At 32.6% G+C, this 9,559-nt stretch overlaps 1 protein-coding gene across 2 annotated transcripts; it reads right to left on the bottom strand.

Moving 5' to 3' along the window:
• Positions 1-573: 573 nt before the first annotated feature.
• On the bottom strand, positions 574-3,523 carry LOC127791486 (putative cyclin-D6-1). 2 transcript variants are annotated; one of them, XM_052321392.1, is made up of 5 exons: positions 3,058-3,523; positions 2,847-2,951; positions 2,510-2,711; positions 2,291-2,421; positions 574-1,341 (listed from the first exon to the last, which is right to left on the bottom strand). In XM_052321392.1, the coding sequence occupies exons 1-5, from the start codon at positions 3,292-3,294 to the stop codon at positions 1,147-1,149; spliced, it is 870 nt and encodes a 289-aa protein (XP_052177352.1). In that variant the 5' UTR covers positions 3,295-3,523; the 3' UTR covers positions 574-1,146. The 2 variants fall into 2 exon arrangements, with proteins under 2 accessions (XP_052177352.1, XP_052177353.1); XM_052321393.1 differs by having other exon boundaries at positions 2,847-2,942.
• Positions 3,524-9,559: the final 6,036 nt, after the last annotated feature.

Raw genomic sequence — 9,559 nt, 5'->3', positions numbered from 1 at the left:
ATATGACCAATCAAGCAGAGGATTGAATTTCATTTACTGAATTGAATTAGTAGCAGCGAATATCATATGGCATTGAAATGGGGAAATTAATACATAGTGTAATCGGCAAAACGTCGGATGATAGACATCCCACAGTGGTCCAAGTAATCAATGCGTGTGGTACTCCCATCCACAGCGTACAGATATCTCAAAGTGGGGCCAGATTTTACGTGAAAGTGAACGCTCATTAGTAGTGGGCCCTCTTATCACACGGTTCAAAACATTAACGACGTAACTCAAACTTGCCGCTGCCGCTGCTTATTAAAATTAAATGCTGATACCACTCCACATGTCACGTGTTTCTTCAAAATAACCTTTTCCAGTCTTGTTCATTTCTTTTTAAATTTGATTTTAAATCAATTTCTTATATTTTCCTTTCTTAAAATAATAATAATAATAATAAAATTAAAAGAACTTAATTCAGTTATATTTATTAAAATATTTTAAATTAAATTTAACCTCGTAACGTACTTACCGTAACTTGAGTTGAATTAAAATTTAGCAAGTACCCTTTTTACCATATCTAACTATAAATTTAACTCCACTGTAACCAAACTCAAAATTGTAAATGCCTAATCAACCCAATTCACGTAAAGTAGTTGGTGTTGACCCTACAAGATGAGACAAATGCAGTTCATCAGCACCCCCTTTTCCTGCCCTGAGGCGGAGCCCCGAGAAAATGTTTTCTATTTTCCGAGAAAGTTATTCCGCCCGCTCGTCGTTATCATTACACCTATGCCAGAAACGCCCAACCACCACAAACCCGACAGCCAGCCAAAAATACAAAACCAACACCAAGGAATACTAAGTATTGTTTTGTCTCCGTTTGGGCTCCAAGAAAATGAAAGAAAACATATTCTTTTTATTCTCTCTCCTCACCCCTCTGTTTTGTTTTGTTTTTTTAATAATTTTTTGGGGAACTTGAATCCAGATAGAAGCCCAGGCCAGCGACCATTCAGTGGTTTTTTTTCCCCCCTCTCGTTCGTCAAGCCTTGGACCCTTCGATGCTCAGCCAGCTAGCTGGGCGATGCGTCTCTCTCTGGGGCCTCAGATCAGATCTGTTGAATCTGAGAAAGCTGAAACTGGTAATCGTCTCTGAACCTACTGCTAAATGATCTTTCGACGCTTTATGCCCCTCTCGTTGTTCTTCTCGCCGTCGAGGTCGGAGCTTGAACTTTCGCTCGAGCAACGTAGATCGAGAATGCTCGCCGGTGTGCTCGAGCTCGACGCCGCTTCCAGCACCGATTCGTACCCTTCCATTACTATTTCTTGCATCGCATTCCAGCAGCCAAACAGCTTCTCCTGCAATTAACGCAACTTAATACGATTAAACCTTAAGTCTCATGAACCCAATCTTATATTAATATTCTATTGAAATTTGAAAACGATCTTGGTGTATTACTCGTTTAATAAACTCTAACGTAATCTCTAATTATAGTTAACGTAGATTAAAGATTACTGGGTGATATGGTCAGATAAGTGTCACAAAACTGATTTTGGATTTTGCCTGATTAAAATATGAAATTTTTTGTCTTCGCAAGATGGCCAAGCATTAAGGCATTAATTAATAGCGTACCAGCATTAAGGTTTTGAGTACTACTTCATTAACTAACACTTTTTGAGTGAACATTCTTGATTTTATAAGTAATTTTAGAGTTAATTAGGGATTGGGACCATTGGCACTTGAATGCAGGCCATAAAAACGTCCAGGAACTGATTTAGGTCACGATGAAGTCTATGACTTCTAAGCTACCAAGAATGGCACGTATTAAACGTGTTTGCCAATCTCTTATTAATAATCTGTTAACAAAGCTTTGATATATTATTTGATTAGATAATAATACTAATTATTATTTTTACATGTGATAAATATATCTTATTTTTAAACAAAATATACTTATTACATAGTACTTTTAACTTTTAAATAATCTTGTTAATTAATTAAATATTTATAAACACAATACATTTGTATCACCTAAATTTACTTAAAATAAAATAAATAACCTCCAGTTAGGTAAGCACTATTTAAGGATTGCAAAATTAGGTTCCAAACTCAATGCCATTTATCAGATTTTTATTGATTTATTTATAAAACATTTAATATTAAAGAGTAATACTGACCTCGAAATTAATTTTCACATTTACAAAATTAATGATACTTCTTTAAATTATTAATAATTACTTTTCAAAAACTATAACCCTTAAAAGTAGTTAAATACAAATACAAAATGGATTAGTTCATGAACTTTACCTTATTTACATACGGACAGTTTGAAACAGCTTTCTTAAAGCGTGGAAACTGTAATGGAAACAGCTCGTGCGAAGCGGAGAGCAGCGCCGATGCTGCGACGAGCGACGGCTGGAACTCTAAGAGCTTGATGTCTGATTCAAAATCAAGTAAAGTTTCGGGTTTTGAACTGCGTTTTAAGTGTGTGTGTGTGTGTGTGTGTGGTAATGTACATGTATTTACCGTATTGTGCTTTGAAAATTATCTCCGTGGCTCGAGCTTTAAGAGCTTGCAGCAATGGCGGGTCTTTCAGATTGAACAACGAAAGGAAGAAATTGACGAAACAAAACGGAGTTATGGAGCGCATTCGCCACCGAAGAGCTCCGAGGATTAAGATCTCCATTCGCCGTATGGTTTCCACATCGAAGATGAATCGTCCATCGTTCTATTCAATTTCAATGTGTTTTAATCAATCAGTTCTCTGTAAATTCAGCAGAAATAGTTTTGTTTTCTGCATCAACAACAAAGCAACTTTATATGTACACACACACACACACACACACACACATATATATATCACCTGAATATCAGTGACAAGGACCTCTTCTTCTCTCATCTTCAACGCCAAAGAAACGCAGGAAACTGCAAGAAGACTCGCCATCCATGTCTGCCCTCCCTGCAAATTCTGAGCATCGATCTCTCAGATCTTCACCATCACATATACATTTATACATATCTCATGTCTCTATCCCTATCCATATACAGAGAGAGAGAGAGAGACTTGTAATTACCGAAATGGCATGAGCAGAAAGGAAGCGATCGAGGTAATTGACGGCGAGGTAGGAGATGAAAGGATGAAACCGGGAGGAGCAGTACTGTAAGATCAGAGACACAGTTTCGTGGCGAAGAGAGACTTCCAAGTCTGCGGCTTTGAGGCTCTGAGAGTAGTTCTGCGAAGGCATGTGATCGTACTCGGTGTGGAAGAGAGAGGGAGTTGACGGCAAAGGGTTCTCAAGATCAAACGCCATTGATGGGTTGTGAGAAGTTGCAGAGGGCGAGAGGAAGAAGAAGGAGGAGAAGGAGAAGAAGAAATGCGGGAAACTTTATCGCTGTATTGTTAATTAATAAAAGAAGCCGTGGAGAGAGAGAGTCACTGTAGTGCTCCTCGGTTATCAGCGTCGCTCTTTCTTTTTCCTCTCTTTCTTTCTTTCTTTCTTTCTCATCGGGAAGGAAAATGACAAGGCTCTGGTCAGATGGGTCGAGCCCTTGATTTTTCGTCTTTTTACGATTGGATCCACTACCCTTCATAAATTCTGCAATCCCACCCTATCTCCCAAACTTCTGCATAACAGCAGGATTAAACATTATTATTCATTTAATTTAGTTGAATTTTTCAACTAAATTAGAATATGTGCGTACTTTGATTAAAATTGAATTTGTGTGACCTATTTCTTATGGTTATTTTGGGAAAATAAATTGTTAGGATTTTCAATGAGAAATCCTAATTAAACTCGAAGATTATTTCTTATTCTTAATTGATTTCTTATTTAATTTATAATTATAATTTATAGTCAGTTGTAAATTGTTGTTAGGTAAGAAACCTTAGTTTTGATGGACAAGAAAATCTTAATCTTGTTGAAGAAGAAAATTAGTCTATATATAAATAGAATGGTTGACTTGATAGTCAAGGAGAACAAATTACTTCTGAAAAATCAATAAGAACTAAGTATAATTGAAACTTCGGTTTAAAAAGAGAATACTAGGATTTATAATTATAAACTTTACTACATAATAATATTTTTTCTTTGTTGTCCCGACGATCTTAATCTTTTCCTTTTAGGGTTTTTTATCTAATTTTTTTTTATATTTCAGTGTGATAATCTTTTCCTTTTAGGTTTTTTATCTAAATTTTTTTTATATTTGAGTGTGATTGGTTGTCTTATATTTTGTCTCATCTTATTTTTTTTTTCCATCATCATAAATCTTTGCTGGTAGATAGTGAGCGTACGGTAAGCAAGCATACGATGGACACGCAATGCAACGAATCAATCAGTTCAATTTTCACAATTATGCTAGATTACAGACTTACAGTACTATATATCTCCCATGTTTCGAGGTTAAATAAATACAATGGTAGCTCTCTCTTTCTCTGCGTTTCGTATCACTGACATTATCTACACTACGCTTGGGTCACCAAATTTTGGATTTATTTTCCTTTTTAACTTCGTATATAACAGTCATAAAAGAACATAACACGGTGTATTTAGTTACTAATAATAGTTTGGATAGCTTTAATTAATAGTGTTTAAATTTCAATTCAAATTGAAAAACTAGACCAAATCTAATAATCAGATCTCTAGTCCAAGACCAAGTATATATAAGAGTTCAATCTTCGGTCCAAGCGTTGGGAGAAATCGTTTTTTGGTATGGTCTTTTATAAATTAATAATAATACTATTTTACCATTTATAATTCTACCTAATACAATAAACTAAAGGGTAAATTGTACCCAGATCTCCTATGGTTAGACTAATTTCCACAAAAATTTCCTACGGTTTGAAAATGACTCTAAGGATCTCTATGATTTAGTGTTTCTTTTTGCTCATACACCCTTTCTAATACTAACTCTGTTAGTTAAGTCTGAATTGAGTTGAAATAATTTAATTAAACATAATCAAGTTGTATTAAAGTTTAGATTTAATCAAAAAAAGAAAAATTCAAAAAATAAATTAAAAAACCCATAGCCACTAGCAATAAGGCTTCCATTAGTGAACCCATCATCACTTGTGATAAGTTTCAATGACTAGAATTGAGAGAAGGAAAAAAAAAGAAAGAGAAGGAAAAGAATGAAAAGAGGTGTTCATTGTTCTAGCCGCTGTTGGTTGGTTGAGTCACCATAATTAACATCCTCTCATGTCCTGTCGAACCGGGGGTGGAGGCACACGAGGTGAGTGATTTCACCTTTTAAAACAAATAATAAAGAAGAAAAAGAGATTTGTCTATTGCCATAACTCTTCAAATGACCCTTATTTTGCAACTTATTACAATTAAGAAAACTCAAATCTATCTAATTTATGTGATTTGGCAGACGTTAGCTAGCTCATTCCAAGAGTCACGCTACTACCTTATTCTAAAAGTGAAATCCTTTTGTCCATCTCTTCTTCTTTCTTTCTTTGTCTCTCTCCCCCAATCATTTATCTATCGTTACTTCCTTAGTCATTGCCTTCCAATGATGGGTCAATACCACCATTACAAGACAATCGGTCCTTCTTCCTCACTCATTGTTCTCAGAAATTGGTTCCTTATGGTTGGAAAAGGGTTTCTTATGTTATGGAATGAGTGTCTATGTACAGAATTATAAATTTCATATTGAAAAGAAACAAATAAAAAGGAAAACCGATTAAGACCGAATCGGACGATTCTTTCTTTATTTGGTCCAATCTTTGATTTGATTTGATTTTTTTTTATTTTTCAATCTTTTTCTAATTCAATCCAAACTAATTGAACACTCAGATCGTTACACATTTACGTGTGGAAAGAATTGAATGTAAAATTAATTCAATGAAATGTACGTAGCCTCGTGGACACATTAAGAGTTTGGGCGAAAACCATTTCTAACACACTCTAAGTGACTTTTTTACAATGGATTTGTTAAATTTAGATAATATTTATTAATTAAGATATAAACTAAAAAATATAAAATATAAAAAATATTTCAGATTTTTATCGTTTTTCAATGAATTTGTTAAACTTATTTGACGATCTTTAAAAAAGAAAGTCACATGATTTCTTATCTGATATTTTTCAATGTGCTTATCTTTTTCTCCCTCGAGATAAGCATATATCTTGAATTTTACAGAAAAAAAAAATAACGCATATGTCCTCCATATCTTGACCATTGATAATAATTTGATAAAAATTTTAGAATATTTTTAGCTTAATCTTGACCATTCCACGTCTTGATTTGGAAAACATTCCAAACTTATTTTGATATAATCTTATTTTGTTCATTTTAACAAATGTTAGCTTAGTGAAAAAAATTAACATAAAAAACAAAACTTCAATCATGGTATCCCAAAAAATAGCAAAAATTAAAAAAGAAATAAAAAATAGCCATTTATTATATGATTCCTTTTTAAAAGTATTTTTAAAAAATTAATAAAAACATGATTATAAGTTAATTTTTTTCTTTAAATCAAATTTAAATAGAGATAAATCACAGTGTAATGGTAAAAATTGTTTTTGCTCAATAGTAACTTTAAAGCGATAGGTTAAACTTATTTGGTTATTGTGTCTTTTTAAGAAAAATATATTATAGACATTGTGAAAAATAAAAAGATTTCAAATAACATTTAGGTGTTTGCTTAAATAATAGAATTATAAACACCAAGAGTTGATGGTGGAGATGAGAAAGAGAAAGAAATAATAAAATAAAATCAAAATAAAACAAGATTATTAAATAATATGTTAAGTTTTAATTTTTTTAATTAAAAAACTAAACAAAACTCATAAGAGTATTAATTACATATTATTCTAACTTGTCACATATAATAGCGATCTCCCTCCACTTCTTTGAACCACATATTACTCTTTCCCTCGTGTGAAAATGATTATTACAAATTTTAAAATACACAAAATATATACCTTTTCTCCCCTTAATTTGCTACTGTATCTTATTTTTTTCCCTCCTTTATAATTATAAAAAATAAAAAATAGAAAATACAAGCAGTGTTGTTGCCACTATTAATCCTCAATTGGGGTTCATTTTCCTAACAACCTCGATAGGGTTTGATTTTGTTGGCTAACGATGAAGAGGAAGAGAAAGGATTGTAGAGAGAAAGAGAGCATAAATGGTTTGCAAAAAAAGAAAAAGAAAAAAAGAGAGGTGATAGTTTGAAATAAGAGTAAAATGATTAATTTACTTAACATGTTATTGATATATAAGATCTTTGTCGTTTTTTAAGTTGGTGGTGTTCGAATCTTTTTGTTAAATTTCAAAGATGTCGATTCTTTTAATTTAGCCAAACACATAGCACCTTATCCTAACCATGTTAGGATGGGTGATAAAGATATCCATAATATCAATTAATTTCTTAAAATTATATTGATAACAAATACATATAAAGTAACAATGTGACAAAATTTTAATCCGAATGTTCATTCTAACGCAACCCTCTAGCAAATGAATGGCAAGATGAAGTTTTCAATACTATTTTTAGATTAAAAAAAAAGATTTATTAATTAGATAAATAAAAAATAATTAAATAATCATATTTTATCACATTGTTATATCATGAAATCATGTCAAACTAACCACTGAACCTTTCTTATCTTGGGTAAATACTTGCATTAACTAAAAGTGCAAAATAATATTCAAAGTGGTCCTAAAATTCACATCGCTATACCACCCTGGCATGTTATTAATAGTTAATATATATATATATATATGCAAAGACAAGGACAAGTTTGAAATCTTGCTTGGTCCCTTCAATCTAAGCGGCTACTCCGTCCAAGTTTAAGAAAATCCAGAACCGACCCCATTCTTAGTATGAGCGGCTTCACAGCTTGGAATTGTGCCCTCCAATGAGTTGTCATTTTCCCACAGAGAGGAAGAAGATCATCAATGGGACAAAACATTAGCCACTCCTATGCAACTAAACAAATTAAATCCCATATCTTGTACGTTTAAAATGCAGTCAATAAGTAAACCGGTTATGGGGTTTGGTGAACGATGAACACACAAGTCAATGCAGGAAATGCATGGCTTGGCTACATACGCGCGCTAGCTACTCTTTGAATTAAACAATGCTAGCTAGCTAGGGTTTCTTGATCAATCTCTTGCTTGATTAATTGCTTTAGTATACTTTATGGTTGAACATGTTGAATTTGTTAATTTAAGATTTAAGTTATTTAAGAAGTTGCGAACCAAACCTCGATTTCTGGGCAACTTGACTGACCCTTGTAGCTCAAAATTTGAAAAGATAAATATTTAAAATATCATAAAAATATTGGAATTAAGTGTTCAAATGGTAGGGATGGACGGACGTGATCGTTGTGACAAGGTTTTTATTTGGAAAGGAAGTAATTTCTTGCTTTATATATCAATTATAATTTTGTATGACTTCACAATTAATGTGCAATTTTCTGACCCTCAAAACTTCATAATTAAGAGTAAGATAATGTACATGGAGAAGACCAAATCGGTATGTTTTTCACAAAGGGGGCATCTCTTGAGGATGAGAAACACTGCTTAACTTGGAAGGAATGAATCTCTAATTAATTCTACAAAGACCATTTTCCTATATATAAATCTCTGACCAAAACAGATCATAGCTTGGTTAACTTAAACTGCACCACTATATTCGATTTAAATGAATATCATTTATCTAATAAAAATGGTCATCCATAATGACAAAAAAAAGAAAAAGAAAAATTCCCATGTCAATAATGGGATATAAATAATAAGATGCAAGAATAAAAGGCAGACAATCATTTGGTTAGGTCATTGTTAAACACAAAAGGCCCCCACATTAGGATGAAATGCAACTACCTTTATGACATAACTGACCGATCTCATTTAATATTTTTGACTAGCCTGACTGCCCTAAAATCAGCTTCTCCTTTTGCTTTCCCTCTACAGGACATGCTCCCAATATTATTTGGCTTCCAGCTGGATGTTTGGTTACCTGAAAGGCCCGATAGTTGACTTTGCCACTTGACTTAGTCAAACAAACTTTGAGAAAGCCCCAGATTCAACTCACATGCTTCATCTCTCATCTACAGGGAAGCCAATTTGCTTATTGGAATAAAATGCTTCTTAAAATTAATATATATATATATATATGCAAGACTTGTTTAGTAGATTATTGTCCTTCTATTGAATGGCAATTTTAATTAATTAGCTGTAATACCACTTATAATATTACGTGTCTTTATTTAAAAATCTTAGTTAAAAATATATGCAATTAAAAACATTTCCAATAAACTAGAGATAATGCGATTAAGTCATATATAATACTTATAATAGCAGTAATTATTTGTTAAGACATATATATATATATAGATAGATAGATAGATAGATAGATAGATAGATAGATAGAGAGAGAGAGAGAGAGAGAGAGAGAGAGAGAGAGAGAGAGAGAGAGAGAGAGATTTACTTGTATCCTCAACTGAGTTAGGTATATAAATTTCGATCTGTAATAGTGGTAATTTACTACTAAAGGCCACCCTGCCCATTCCCCTCTCTTTCACTCTCTTTTACAAAACAAAAGTAAAACAATCAGAAAAGTAGAAA

The sequence above is a fragment of the Diospyros lotus genome, chromosome 15, assembly GCF_014633365.1.
Source record: "Diospyros lotus cultivar Yz01 chromosome 15, ASM1463336v1, whole genome shotgun sequence".
Lineage (NCBI taxonomy): Eukaryota > Viridiplantae > Streptophyta > Magnoliopsida > Ericales > Ebenaceae > Diospyros > Diospyros lotus.
The sequence above is the reverse complement of the archived record's forward strand: the minus strand, read 5'-3'. Positions and strand labels throughout refer to the sequence as shown.

What these genes read in the sequence shown, in the direction of transcription:
- LOC127791486 (XM_052321392.1), bottom strand. Translation starts at nt 3,294, where the DNA reads ATGGCGTTTGATCTTGAGAACCCTTTGCCGTCAACTCCCTCTCTCTTC. An exon ending in TTTCTGCTCATGCCATTTCG is followed by an intron (nt 2,952 to 3,057) that starts GTAATTACAAGT and finishes ATCGATGCTCAG; the next exon opens with AATTTGCAGGGAGGGCAGAC. An exon ending in AATTTTCAAAGCACAATACG is followed by an intron (nt 2,422 to 2,509) that starts GTAAATACATGT and finishes ATTTTGAATCAG; the next exon opens with ACATCAAGCTCTTAGAGTTC.